The sequence below is a fragment of the Pseudorasbora parva genome, chromosome 25 (genome assembly GCF_024679245.1).
Source record: "Pseudorasbora parva isolate DD20220531a chromosome 25, ASM2467924v1, whole genome shotgun sequence".
NCBI classification, from domain to species: Eukaryota; Metazoa; Chordata; class Actinopteri; order Cypriniformes; family Gobionidae; genus Pseudorasbora; species Pseudorasbora parva.
In genome coordinates, this window is record NC_090196.1 from 5949642 (window position 1) to 5963897 (window position 14256).

At 41.1% G+C, this 14256-nt stretch overlaps 1 protein-coding gene across 2 annotated transcripts in view; it reads right to left on the reverse strand.

Annotated features, from left to right (window-relative positions):
- Positions 1–575: 575 nt before the first annotated feature.
- The window catches only part of cpne8 (copine VIII), a 117389-nt gene continuing 103708 nt past the window's right edge, over positions 576–14256 (reverse strand). For both annotated transcript variants that reach the window (XM_067435863.1, XM_067435864.1), the window contains 3 exons: positions 9604–9661; positions 6666–6739; positions 576–2352 (listed from right to left, as the gene is read on the reverse strand). In XM_067435863.1, the coding sequence (XP_067291964.1) occupies positions 2140–2352; positions 6666–6739; positions 9604–9661 (345 nt within the window). In that variant the 3' untranslated portion in view covers positions 576–2139. The remainder of the gene's footprint in view (positions 2353–6665; positions 6740–9603; positions 9662–14256) is intronic.

A 14256-nucleotide genomic window follows, 5' to 3' on the forward strand; every position in this document is an offset into this window, starting at 1 on the left:
TGATCGATTTGTTCGACTTTTCCAGAAGCTAGTGACTGTTTGGTCCGGGCATGCTTTATAGCTTCCTGGTCGATGACGTCACCCGCCCGTGACGTATCGTCCCGCTATTGGACTGATTACACAAGTGCTTCATGACATGGCACGCAGAGGCGTCCCCTAGCGTTTCGACGCAGCGTCTCGTTCCCTCTCAGGGAACCATGGTTACATACGTAACCTGAGACGTTTTCAGTACTGACATGCTCAGGGAGTCGGAGCTTGCTGGATTTACAACACAAGATCATCCACTGCACCTGATATAATGTTATGTGACATTACGTGAGAGAACGGTCGAAAATGGTTGTGTTAGTTGATCGGTAAAGTTATCACGGGATGTGGGCTTCTGAGCCGCCTTTATATGTTTGTTACAACACTGACGGAGTCTGCTGCATTTACAACACAAGACCATCCACTGCACCTGATATAATGTTATGTGACATTACGTGAGGGAAAACGGGTTTGGAACTGGTTGTGTTAGTTGATCGGTAAAGTTATCACGAGCTGTGGGCGTCCGGCCGCCGTTATGTTTAAACAGATGGGGCATGCTGGATTTACAACCTAAGATCATCTACTTCTCCTGACATATGTGACATTTTTCTGATATTGTAATGTAATTTAAAGGGTATGAAACCTAAAATAAACATTAAAAGACACTGAGCTCAAGTCAGTCTCTCACCCTAACCCCCCGCCAGTCAACGCGCTAAAGCAGATTTACATTTTTGAATTTGGCAGTCGATGACTGAATGGTCTAATCATATATGTGATCGTCCGCTGCAGAGACCAGCCTAGAATGTGATTGATCGTGTCAAAGGGTTAACTAACTGGTTTGCAGAGCCAACAGCGTTGTCATATGTATACTTCCTTGCTACAACGTACAATTGACAATACAAACTATTACAGGAAAACAGATAGACGAAAAATAAATCATACTTGCAGGTTATGGCCCGGTAAACAGCTTCTGTTTTTAAAGTTGGAACTGCTCCATCTTTCAGGACAAGCCGTTTTGCGAATCCTTCATTTAACTTGCGACAATTGTGAACTTTCCTCCGTGTATATATGAAATCTTTATTTAGAAAACATGCCAAGTGCTTCAAAAAGATTTGTTTTTTAAATTATGGTTTAATGGGGACATAAAATCGACCAAACTGTAGGAATGACCCAAAAACTTAAAATGTTCACTTATTTATTTTAGGTTTCAACTAATGGTTATTTTAAAAATTCACTAATCCTTATTTTTTATTTTATAACCATAAACTAGCTCAGTTGTCTTTCAATGATCATTAACTAGATTTTACAGAATTGCTCCATGACTGACATTAGTGTAATACAGCATTTAATTAAATGTAGAAATTAAGATCAATGTCAAAACATGTAATAATTACATGTTATAAATCCAACAACTTAAAGCTGAGTAAATAATGACAATTTTCATTTCGGCTGAACTGTTCCTTTAACGTAGAGTAAGGCTTTTCCTGTTAAATCTCTGTGCTGTGCTAGTGCCGCGAAAGCTAAGCACAAATTCTTTACAGTTTGAGGCAGTCAAATGAACAAGAATACGGACTACTGAAATAGTAAAATAATTTAAAGCGAGTACTGTACAGTAAAATGAAATCCAAGGCCTAGCAAGCACAACTGGGTGAAAGTTTCTCTCAGTTTTGCACCAAGGATGGAGTCGTGCTTTTTCTAAAATCACTCTCGCTCTATTTACAACGTCACATAATAAAATGAGTAAATTCCATTGTTAAGCAGCTCAGAGTTTTCATGAGGTACAAAAAAAACATCCATTTGTAAAAAACAGTACAATTGTAAACATCTGCTGAAGTTTGTCAGACACAAGAACAGGAGATAATATGTGAGACAGAGACTGTGGAGTCATATCTGATGTTTGACTGACTGAAGAGGCCACTCGATACTTTAAAACAGTCTACAACACCTTCTGAAACCTTACTACACCCGACCAAAGACGGGCGTAAAGTTCCCTAACGTCACCCTACATACTGAAAGACAGCATGTGCAAGAGCAGCATTTCACTCAGACAGGCCGTGTGTGATCCTGAGAGTGACAGTGAACCAAAGAGAGGACGTTTGGTGTGTGTGCGATCACTCAGATCTGCGTCTGCAGCGAGTGGACGAGTGTCGACGGGGGTTTGGACAAGGTGGAGTGGGACGAGTGTGACGAGTGCTGAGGTTTGATGCCTCTGCTTCTCACGTACTGGAGGAACTGATCCGGGATTTCCGCAAGAACGTCCTTGGCCAGACGGGCCATGCTGAGAATGTGATTCCCTCTGCGATCAATGTAGTCTCGGAAAGGAACAAACTGAGGAGAAATCAGACCGAGATTTAGGAGGAATGTTGTTAATGACTACAGAAAATCTTTTTGACATCCTTTAGTTTTGTAAAAGTAAGCTTATATTACATCTAATGGAAGTTCAGATTGCTTCCTTCCTCAGCAAAGACCACAAGAACCATACAGGTCCTCCACACAGACTCTATGTCCAGGGCTATGGCCAAATACGTAATGACAAATACAATTTTCAGTGGTGTATAAACACTTTATATAATGAGCCATTATGTTTTTATTCCCTTAGAATAAATCGTTTCTACCTACACACACCGCGAATCCCCTTACAGAGAAATTACCATTTTGCACCGTCATGTTTCTACAGTAGCCCTAAACGGACAAACTTCTCTACAGGGCCAGCTACTCTCTGCTCTCTCCGTCAATGTCATTTTTGTCCTGTGACGGCCCCCGTAGCTTCTCAATGTGCTTCGAAAGGGAGGGGTGAGGGGTGTGTGATTGCAATTCACAACCTCACCACTAGATGCAGCTAAAATTCACACTCTGCATCTTTAAATGGTTTGTTCACCCTAAAAATGATAATTATGGCCATCTTTCTTTTTCGGACCACAAAAGGAAAAATTTTACATTTTTAAAAATGTCCCACTTGTGCTTGTCCATATTATGGCAATTAATAGCAACCAGCTTCAAGCTTCAGAATTATCTCATGTGACACGTGTCGTATACTCCAACTTTTTTTTTGTGGTGTTTACAATAGGGTTTGTTGAATAACAAATCAAAATTTTATATCTTATTTAACGAAAATCCTGACCTTGGCCGTTAGTCTTCTGTGCTCGACTGCGTGTTCATGAGAATCTATTAGCTCCTCATTTCACTCCGACTCAGAAAAACACACAAGTTGGGAGAAATTAAGAAAATGCAACATGAAATACAATCGTTGTACCTTCATCTTTGAGGTTGATATATCCATTGTGTTCATCACGACTAGAAGTTATCGCTTTAACATCTGTGAAATGTCATTCTGAATGTCATCTGACAAACTGAGTTCTGGTCTGGAGATCCTCAACTCCAGAGTAAAAAAAGGGCACCGACACTTTTTGGGGATTTCTAATAGTCTCATGAAAACGCAGTCGAGCACAAGAGGGGCCAAGGTCTGGATCTTTGTTAAATAATACATTACATTTTGTTTTTTTACTCACCAAACCCTATCATAAACCCTCAGAACACTTGGAATAAATGACACCTGTCACATGGGATCATTGTGTTATACTTTACCTTTTTTTTTTAAAGCTTAATGCTGGACGCTATTCAATGCCATTATATGGACAAGAGCGAGAGGGACATGTTATTTTAATTTCTCCTTTTGTAGTCCGAAAAAGAAAGACGGGCATAGAGCATTAAAACAACACCAGGGTGAGTAAATAATGAACTATCCCTTTAATACATATTTTATTGTGCATAATTCATGAGCAAATTACTGTATTCCAAATAATAATAATACAAATTATCAAAATGTTCTGACTTTGCTTCTGAAACTACTTTTTTGTCAGTTGATGTTGCCAAACCCTTTTATTTTTGAATCCCTCCCATTTAACCATGTAATGACCATTTGCCATCCAGTGAATCGACCCATGGATAAAGTTCCCACACAAATGTTCTCATAATACTGATTCACTCAGAAGAACATCACATTATGGCAGTAGAATATGTTGGAAATGTTAGAACCTGAAAACCAAGAAAAATCCCTGGTATGTTTGTGGAAACCAAGCAAAAAGTAATATCTCGGTTACGTATGGAACCCCTTATTCCCTGAAGGAGGGAACTGAGATGTCACATTGGAGACTGATGATTAGGAATCTCGCTAGCAAGAGCCAATCTACTTCGAGTCTAACTAAATGAGCCAATAGACATTGGCATGCAATGACTGCACCAGCTGCTCATGCCATGAAGCACGGATATAAATGAGGCACAGGTGCTTGCATCAAAACAGTTTTTTGCTGAGGAGCCGAGTAGGTGAACTGGCACCCCAGCAGGCTACTGAGTAACCGAGACATTCCCATTCAGTCGTTCACTTCCGACACCATGTCATAGACCGACTGTAATGAAGTTTGTAGATATGGGAAGGAAGGAGGCAGGAAGGTTTACCAACTTTAATCAAATAAACAAACAAACTGAAAGTAATAAAATTACACACATAAAAAAACGTAAACAAAAAGACAACATAAAGTCCAGGCCTGGTCCTCTCTCATCCTTCACTGGTGTCGCTCATCCTTATATGCCTCTGAGCTCCCTCATGAGAGGACTCGAGACTGGTGTTCCTCGCTGGTGACACTCATTCTTGATAACGCCTCGGTCTCGCTCGCTCCTCCCACGTCTCTTGCTCGTCTACCTCACCACAACGACAAAAAGGAATCCCTACCAAAGCGCCATAGCCTCTGCCTGTCCTTCCATTGCCCTTCTGAAGTACAGGACCGGAGACAGATGCAGACGGCCCCCCTCAGCGACAAACAGGTTGAGGCGCTGCCGGTGGCGGGGCAAGGATGTGACTGATCGCCTCAGTCTGCTTCTGTGTGGCCAAGGACTGCTGGGCTAAGTTCTGGACTGCATTGCAGATACACAACCCACCAAAGCTCAAGATCCATCTCGGTCCTCAGTTTGTGCAGAACTGCAGAATCATGATCACCCTCATGCAAGCTCTTCAGTGCCTGGGCCTGATGAACCTGCAACAACGCCACAGCATGTAAGGTGGAGGCAGCATCCCCACAAGCCTGGTAGGTCTTTCCGATCAGATCGGAGGAGTACCTACAGGCCTGGGAGGGGAGACACGGGTCCCCCTAGAGGTGGAGTTAGCGCACAGTTGCATAGTAATGGCCCGTTCCGCGGGAGGAACTTGTGTGTTACCCTTTGCAGCTCTGCTATTGAGGGTTGTGAGGGAGGAGCCACCAGATCAGTTTCTGCCAGTAAAAGGTGCTGTCCATGAGCTCCTTTTGTACCTCCGGAAAGAAAGGAACCGGAGTGGGGCGCTGAGAACCAGCATGGGCCACCCCAAGAAACCATTCATCCAGTCTCGAGGGTTCGGGACACGGTGGAGGGTTCCACACGAGCCAGACTCTCTCAGCGTCCTGGGGAAGCATAGCCATCCTCTCTGGATGCATATCGGGCACAGCAGATCTTCCCGAAGGAGCTCACTGCGCCGACATGTCATCTCCAGAGAAGTCTGACCCTCCCCTCGACGCACCATGGACATCTTATCATCGAGAGGAGCCCCGAAGGATTCGGACGCTTCACACCACGTGGATGGTCCACCGCTTTCCAATGGCAGCTCTACTGGCTGTGAAGTGTGGGAGGACTGAGGGTTCCCTGGAGAAAGCTCGCTCACCGTCACCCTCAAATCACCCATGTTACTGCTAGATCCAGGCAGAGGCATGGGGACTCCATCTCGTGACATGGAGTCTCGACCGCAACTCCGAGATGGTCATGTTCCCGCAGTGAGAACCATCCCTCGGTGATAGATAACCAGAAAGACACACAGATAGAATGTCAACTTGAAAAAGACGTTCTGTGTGTGTAGCTCTTGCAGAAGCATGCAGGGGGAACGGCTGTGGCTTCAGTCAGGGAAGTAGTGCAGCCTGACGTGCTCGCTCACATGAAGGCGCTCTCTTACCAGCTGTAAGAACGCCTTTTTAACGCTCGTTACCTAGCACACCAAACCAGCTGTGAGAACAGCCTTTGTGTCTTACAAACAAGCAGAGAGACAGTGGTACGAATACCACTCAACCCGAGTGTGTACTGAAGAGATCCACTTCCAAAAGGCAGGCTTAGTCAGTTGCACTGCTTTGCCGAGAGCGGGCGAACCACTTTCAGGACGAACCATCCACCACTCGTCTCCGAAGCAAAAAGACGACTTGATGCTAGCACCGAGGCCTCATTTATATCCGCGCTCAGTGGCATGAGCAGCTGATGCAGTCATTGCAATCTCCAATGACTTGTTTATTTATACTCAAAGTTTAAGAATAAGATTGGCTTTTGCTAGCAAGATTCCTATTCCTGAATGGGAACCGCGTTAACCAAGGATTATCGTTATACCATTCAAAAATGTGATGCTTATAATTTAAACATTTATTTTCAGTTCTCTACACTTGCCTGCTAGGCCTTCATTGCAAGTGCATTTTCTGTTTGCTTTTACCACACAAACTGAGATGAGTCAAAAATACAGTCATTGGTCATCGGCTCAATGCTCCAAATGGTGTAGATGTTAGGTTAAAAATCACCTGGAATATTGCTTTACTGTTTTGGTCCACAGATACATGTACAGGGTCTGGATATCTCACCTGCACAATGTCTCTCTCCGCAAAGCGACCCCTGGATGATATCCTGACCTCATCTCCATCTAGTTCAATCATCTCTGTCAAATGGAAAAAAATGCCACAGGAAAAAGCGATTATGTGGTGCTTTCACACGGCTCAGACTGCTATAGTGAAGTGTGCTCTCATTGGATTTCATATGAGTTGAAATACATCCTTTAATGCTGCAGCAGCTATGAAATGAGTTCAAAGAGCAAACCATGACTGCTGTGAGATAAAGAGAACACTGGGAGCTGCATATAAATGAGGTTTTATCTCATTAAATGAAAAAATGTATCAAACATTATACAAATTGTGAGCCCAGCAGAGACCAAGGTTTTTTTAATTTGTATGTGTGACATAAAGGTACTATTTAAAGGAAAACTGTATTTTTCACACGGTAGCTGTGCTTGTGAACACCACTAATCCTGATTTCATTGGGGATGGTGAGTCACATGAACGAATCCAAGTGTTTGTGAGAGTAACACCCTATCATGTGACCAAAAGCACAGAAATCGTTCCAATTCACTGAATCCCCACTTGAAAAAAGCTTCATTAGAGCTTGGTTGAGTGGGTAGGAACCCTAACTTTCAGAATGCAAAACATCTACCCTAGAACCTTCCTGTGGAGGAAAAAACGATAGAAATGCGAAATGATGACCGTGTTTAGAATCGTTGGTGTTTATGTACACTCTCAGAAAAAAAGGTACAGTGCTGTCACTGGGGTGGTACCCTAACGTACAAAAGTAAAATCCCTGAAACCCCTAAATGGTACATATTAGTACCATAAAGGTACACATCAGTACTTTAAGAGTGGGTATTAGTACCTTAAAGGTACATATCAGTACTTTAAGAGTGGGTATTAGTAACTTAAAGGTACACATCAGTACTTTAAGAGTGGGTATTAGTACCTTAAAGGTACACATCAGTACTTTAAGAGTGGGTATTAGTACCTTAAAGGTACACATCAGTACTTTAAGAGTGGGTATTAGTACCTTAAAGGTACACATCAGTACATTAAGAGTGGGTATTAGTACCTTAAAGGTTCATATCAGTACTTTAAGAGTGGGTATTAGTACCTTAAAGGTTCATATCAGTACTTTAAGAGTGGGTATTAGTACCTTAAAGGTACACATCAGTACATTAAGAGTGGGTATTAGTACCTTAAAGGTTCATATCAGTACTTTAAGAGTGGGTATTAGTACCTTAAAGGTTCATATCAGTACATTAAGAGTGGGTATTACACAGCAAAATCCCCAGTGTTAAGTCAACACTGCTCAGAGTGTATTTGGTCCCACTCCACAGAGAGTTAAAATAACACTGAAGCGGTGCTAAAGTTAATGAGATAATTAAGAGATGAATTAAGGGGTGATTGAACGATTAGTGATGAACACCTGATGATAATGAGCAGAATCACTGAAGGAAAGAGAAACACAAGAACTACAACTGACTTCAGATACAGCCTTAGATGAAATCAACTGAAGATAAAAGAAGACATTAAATCTCTGAAGATCTCATCAGAGGATTAAACTACTTCACAGTTATTCCTGTCATACTGTTCATCTACATAAGCTCTTATTGAGAATTAACAGGTTTAGATGTTGATGTTTTTTGGAAAATGTTTGGTCACCATTATGCTGATCAGTGTTTCCTTTAGTTGGGCAGTTTGACTTGGCTTTTTGAAGTGTGGCGTTGCTAACAGTGTTTTCTAAAACACTTACTTAGTTACAATGAAAGCCAGAAGCAAATCAGTTAAAATAATTTTCATAATGAAATATAAAATGATTTACTAATCTCATCACTGACCAAATGTGCTATTTACTGGATTTTTTTGCCACAGATCAGATTTTGAATTTAGATTTTATTTAATTTTTTCAAAATTACAGAACCAAAGGTTTTAGCCAGACATCAAGAATCAGCATATGATTCTCAACAATGGTGACATGGTTCATGCTGCAATGCATGCTGGGAACCAATGTGTTTTATAATTAGGTGGCTCTTAGAATGCATTGTTACATTAAACATGTCACCGTTGTTGAGATTCATTTGTTGATTCTTGATGTCTGTGTCCAAATGATATAATGATATAATATGTACCTTAAAGGTACTACTATGTACATTTAAGGTACTAATACGCACTCTTAACGTTGTGATGTGTACCTTTTAAGGTACTAATATGTACCATTTAGGGGTTAGTAAGGTACAAAGATGTACCTTTTTACTTTTGTAAAAAGGTCATTGTCTATGTTTAAGTGGTTGTGTTTTTATTATTCTTTAGCCACTTAAACATAGAAAATGACCGACAACAAACTGAACCAAACAGGAAGTATTTATACAAAAGGAATATGAGGGAACTAAATGGGAACGGCTAGATGAGAATTAACTGATTAGTAACCATTGAGACTAACGAGAACTAATACAGAAATGACAGGAACGAACCAAACAGAACATAATCGTGACAAAGTGTCTAAGTACATCCAGACTATTTTAGACTGGACAGGACGACAACTGCTGTCTTTAAAAAGTTTGTTTTTATGGCACACAGACAACAATATCAGCGAGTGCAAATCATTCTCATTGAATTGCACAAAAAAAAAAAAAACAATGCAGACAGAGTCGCACGAGTCAGAATTCAGTTAGAAATCGGACAAAAATCGCTTGCCCAGCTTAACTAGATCACACATTTAACAGATAAAAGGAGAGGCGCAGGGTTAGTTAAGAAATGAACTGATAAGCCAGTGGAAATTTCAAAGCTCTTATAGTACATACGCTACTAATGGCGTTTTGGAAAATGTCTGACTGGCCTCACTGGGGCATGTTTGAAACAGGTTTCTCTTTTGATCTGAGCTGAGTCTCTGATGGACTGGACTGATATCATATCACATCTTCACACATCCTCAAAGACACACACATCTCTCTCATCTTACCGTCAAATTCGGCCGGCCCGACTCCAACGATAATAATTGACATGGGAAGACTAGAGGCCTTGAACAGAAGGGAAGAGTTCATTAAAACAAGTCCCCCAAGAATACACTCATATTATTCAACATTTGCATAATGAAACATGCAGAAAACAGACTTGTAGTCATAGTATTACCATGTTGCCTTCAGATCTATTAGAGACATTTGAGGCACTTTCCTCTAGTAGAGTACTTTTTTAAGCAATGGCTAATTTTAAACATTTTAAAATTACTGTATGAAGAAAATTACAGGACTTTCTCATCCTTTTAAGTGGGAGAACTTGCACAATTGGTGGCTGACTAAATAATTTTTGCCCCACTATGTGGGCTGCTGTAGTCTTGAATGGGAAAGAAACAGATGAATAATAATAGTAGGAATGCTAATGATTTCAATAGATGCCTTTGCACCTTATGCGTTTGGCCCCTAAATGTTACATATTTAGCTTTGTTTCACATTTTATGTTCAACCCTGTTACCACATGATTTATCCCTATAATAAGGGTGCATTCCACTGTGACACACAGGAAGTCACATATTTTGGACCTTATTTATATAAATTATTATATATAATATATATTATATATAAAATTATCTCAATTTTATTTCAGGTTATTTTTTGAATGCATTGCAAAATCAACCATTCAACCCTGTTATCAAGCTATTTCTTCTTTTGTTTTATTGCCATTAATGTTTCGTATTTATTACAAAATTGCAGGCTGCTTCTAAATCATGGCTCAATTTTAGTTAAAACATACAAATATGTAACTTGTACTACTAATATTGCAACCATGTTATGTATTTAGGATGTTTTTTATATCTTATAAATGGGGTTGAACTTTTATGCTTATTTGAAGTTTGAGGCTTACTTTATACCATATTTGAGGAAAGTGCCACAGGGTGGCAGCCACTGGGATGTAATTATGGAAATATGAGGCTCATTCATAAAGCTCATGTAATGTGCTTTCCTCATCTGCACACTGACACATTATAAATGACTCCTGCCACTGTTCAAAGAGTCTCTGCCCATCACAGTCTGTACAATATATCACATTTCAGTGTCTCGGTTGACTTGTTTTGAAGGAAAGACAAATGGATTCAATTTAAGATGCTTTTCTAATTCTGTATACTTATTGTAATAGTATCCACAAAGTGGTATAAACAACTTTTGTAAGTAGGCGTGAATTCTTCAGTTTTATTTGGTGTAATGATAGTCTCATTCTTCATCCAATAATCTCTTCTAGTGATTAGAATGATGAATTGTGTGGCCTGTTGTTTACAAAGTAAACACTTTTTTAAGGTTCATTTTGTGATATTTCCAAATTCAAAAATATATATTTTTTTTGTACATTAAAAAAATTCTATGAGGTAGATACTGTAATGTGTTTAAGTATTAATACATTTGCATTTTACCATGTACAATATATGCTGGGGACATACTTGTGCCTTAAAATAGGAAACAGGGTTGGCAGTAACCGGGTTAACTGTAACATGGTTGACAGTAACCAGCTTGACAGTAACCGGGTTGACAGTAACCGGGTTGGCAGTAACAGAGTTGGCAGTAACCAGCTTGACAGTAACTGGGTTGACAGTAACCGGGTTGACAGTAACCAGCTTGACAGTAACCGGGTTGACTGTAACAGAGTTGATAGTAACCTGCTTGACAGTAACTGGGTTGACTGTAATAGAGTTGACACTAACCAGCTTGACAGTAACCGGGTTGGCAGTAACAGAGTTGACAGTAATCAGGTTGAGTGTAACAGAGTTGACAGTAATCGTGTTGAGTGTAACAGAGTTGACAATAACAGAGTTGACAGTAACCGGGTTGACTGTAACAGAGTTGACAGTAACCGGGTTGGCAGTAACAGAGTTGACAGTAACCGGGCTGAGTGTAACAGCGTTGACAGTAACAGAGTTGACAGTAACCGGGTTGACTTTAACAGAGTTGACAGTAACCAGCTTGACAGTAACTGGGTTGAGTGTAAGAGAGTTGACAGTAACAGGGTTGGGAGTAACCGGATTGGCAGTAAAAGGTTTGACAATAACAGGGTTGGCAGTAACCGGTTTGACAGTAACAGGGTTGGCAGTAACCGGGTTAATAGTAAACATGTTGGCAGTAACCGGGTTTGAAGTAACAGGGTTGGCAGTAACGGGGTTAATAGTAAACATGTTGGCAGTAACCGGGTTTGCAGTAACAGGGTTAATAGTAAACATGTTGGCAGTAACCGGGTTTGCAGTAACAGGGTTGGCAGTAACCGGGCTAATAGTAAACATGTTGGCAGTAACTGGGTTTGCAGTAACAGGGTTGGCAGTAACCGGGCTAATAGTAAACATGTTGGCAGTAACCGGGTTTGCAGTAACAGGGTTAACAGTAACAGGGTTGAAAGTACCAGGGTTGGTAGTAACAGGGTTGACAGTACCAGGTTTGACAGTTACAGGGTTGGCAGTAACTGGGTTTATGGTTTTACAGTTTAATAGGCTTTATGCAGATTGTCACATGAACTAACAGAGAATTATCACATCCGTTTGCATTTGCAGTGGACTTTGTTTATGCTCATCTTTGGTATCTCTTTTAAAGGCATTGTGGGTAAAACGGTTCTATATTTAATGAAACACATACAAAAGACCTACACCAGATGCAATGCAACATGTTTTTTTTGCATATATTTTTGCATACAACATACATTAGCCCTATTCGAATGACAATTGTTTCTCTCAATGATAAACTCGTGCATTCGGTGAGGGAGCAGTTTGTTCATGGTGGAGGAGCCAGTTTTGTGACAAACCTGGGATCGCTGCTCACGTGGTCAATCACATGTAAAATGTCATATGCTTGGAATATTATGAATACATTCATATTTGATTTAATAATAGAAAAATTAAATCATAATTATTATTTAATGATTGAACTCTATAAATAAAAGAAAGATATTGACATGTTTTTGTGTCTTGTATTTAATCTCAAAATGATGGATGATGTAATGATGGAGTGGAAATAAGTTAATACATTTACAATAAATATTGTAAATAAAGGCTACATCTTTCAAACGCATTCCAACCATATGGTGCTCCGCAGTGGTCAAAAAGGATATAAATAGTACATTTTGAAGTGATCTCTTCTTAAAAACGCAGAGATTCCCACAGGACCTTAGTGTTTGTCAAAAAAAAAAACATTAAGTCATTAGTCCGGTGATTTTTTCGTGGGTGGTGGGAGAAAACACTGGCATTGACATTCTGGATTCAGACGGTAGTAAAATCACTGACTAGCCCCTGTAAATGATACAAATACCGCACGACCCCAAGTGAAACAATTACCATCCGAATTGGGCTATTGACAATAACAGACAACGGACAAACTGTCCACAAACACAGGCAAACACTAGGGACTAAACAACATAATTAACTAGAAACAGGTGTGACACATGAGGGCAAATCAAACACTTTGGCAACAGATGAAGAGTGACAAAGGAAACTGAACTGGGAGCAGTGTAAAACTAGCTCAAAGTCCAACTCAACAAACACAGATCAAACGAGACAGTAACAGGGTTGATGCATAACTAAGGTGGGAAGTGTGAACAGCAAAAATAATAATAACATGAAATGGCAGTTCTGGAAATTTGCTTCAATCTGACTGCTCTGATCGGATTTTGCGTCGTTAATGTGATTTTCACACAACATAATTCATAAATGTCAGACGTTGTTATAGGAAGCATGCTGAAAATCAAAGCAGAAACAAGGTTGTGTTGTTGTAAAGTGCCAGAGGAGCAGAAAGTGAAAAAAAAACTGTTGCGAAGGGGGCGTGGTTCTGCGAGGTCTGCAGCGGGAGAGAGAGCTCAGAGCGGAGCGGCAGGTAATAGGTCAAGCACAGATGACGAACACCTGTTTCTGATTGCAGTAATTGGCAGGGAGAGAGCACATTTAAGCCGCAGCCCGGGAGAGAGGCGAGAGAGAGAGTTGGACTGGGACTTCGCGTGTGCTTGCTACAGAAACTGAGTGATATCCAGAGACTGAGAGATATACAGAGACTGAGTGATATCCAACGGAGCGATCCATATCGTGGAGAACCTGAGATACCACACTGAGAGTGTGTTTATGATTATTTTTGAAAGACTGAATAAAGAAAGCGAGTCCCAGTCAAAGCCGACCCCTGTCTTCTTCCTTCCTTCCTTAACAACGAACATTACTACACTGGTGCCGAAAACCCGGGAAGGAAGAAGAGAGCCGCCGCCATGCAAACTCCGCCGAGGACACCACTTGCGGACATTGTCCAATCGCTCGCGGGTCTTCACCAAGAACACCACCAGGACCTGCTGGCCGTGAGGGAGGAACAACAGAAAAGGTTCGAAGCTCTCCTCACGGCCCAGCATAAAGACCGGAGCTGGATGGACCGGAGCTGGATGGACCGGAGCTGGATGGACCGGAGCTGGATGGACCGGAGCTGGATGGACCAGGAGGTTCGGGGCGTTCCCCAGAGACAGACCATCGACTCGGCCGCCCAAATGACTTTGGCCAAGATGGGTCCAGAAGATGACCCTGAGGCATTCCTGGAGCTATTTGAGCAGGCGGCCGGGTATCGGGAATGGCCCAAAGCGGACTGGCCAATGTGGCTACTGCCTCTACTGT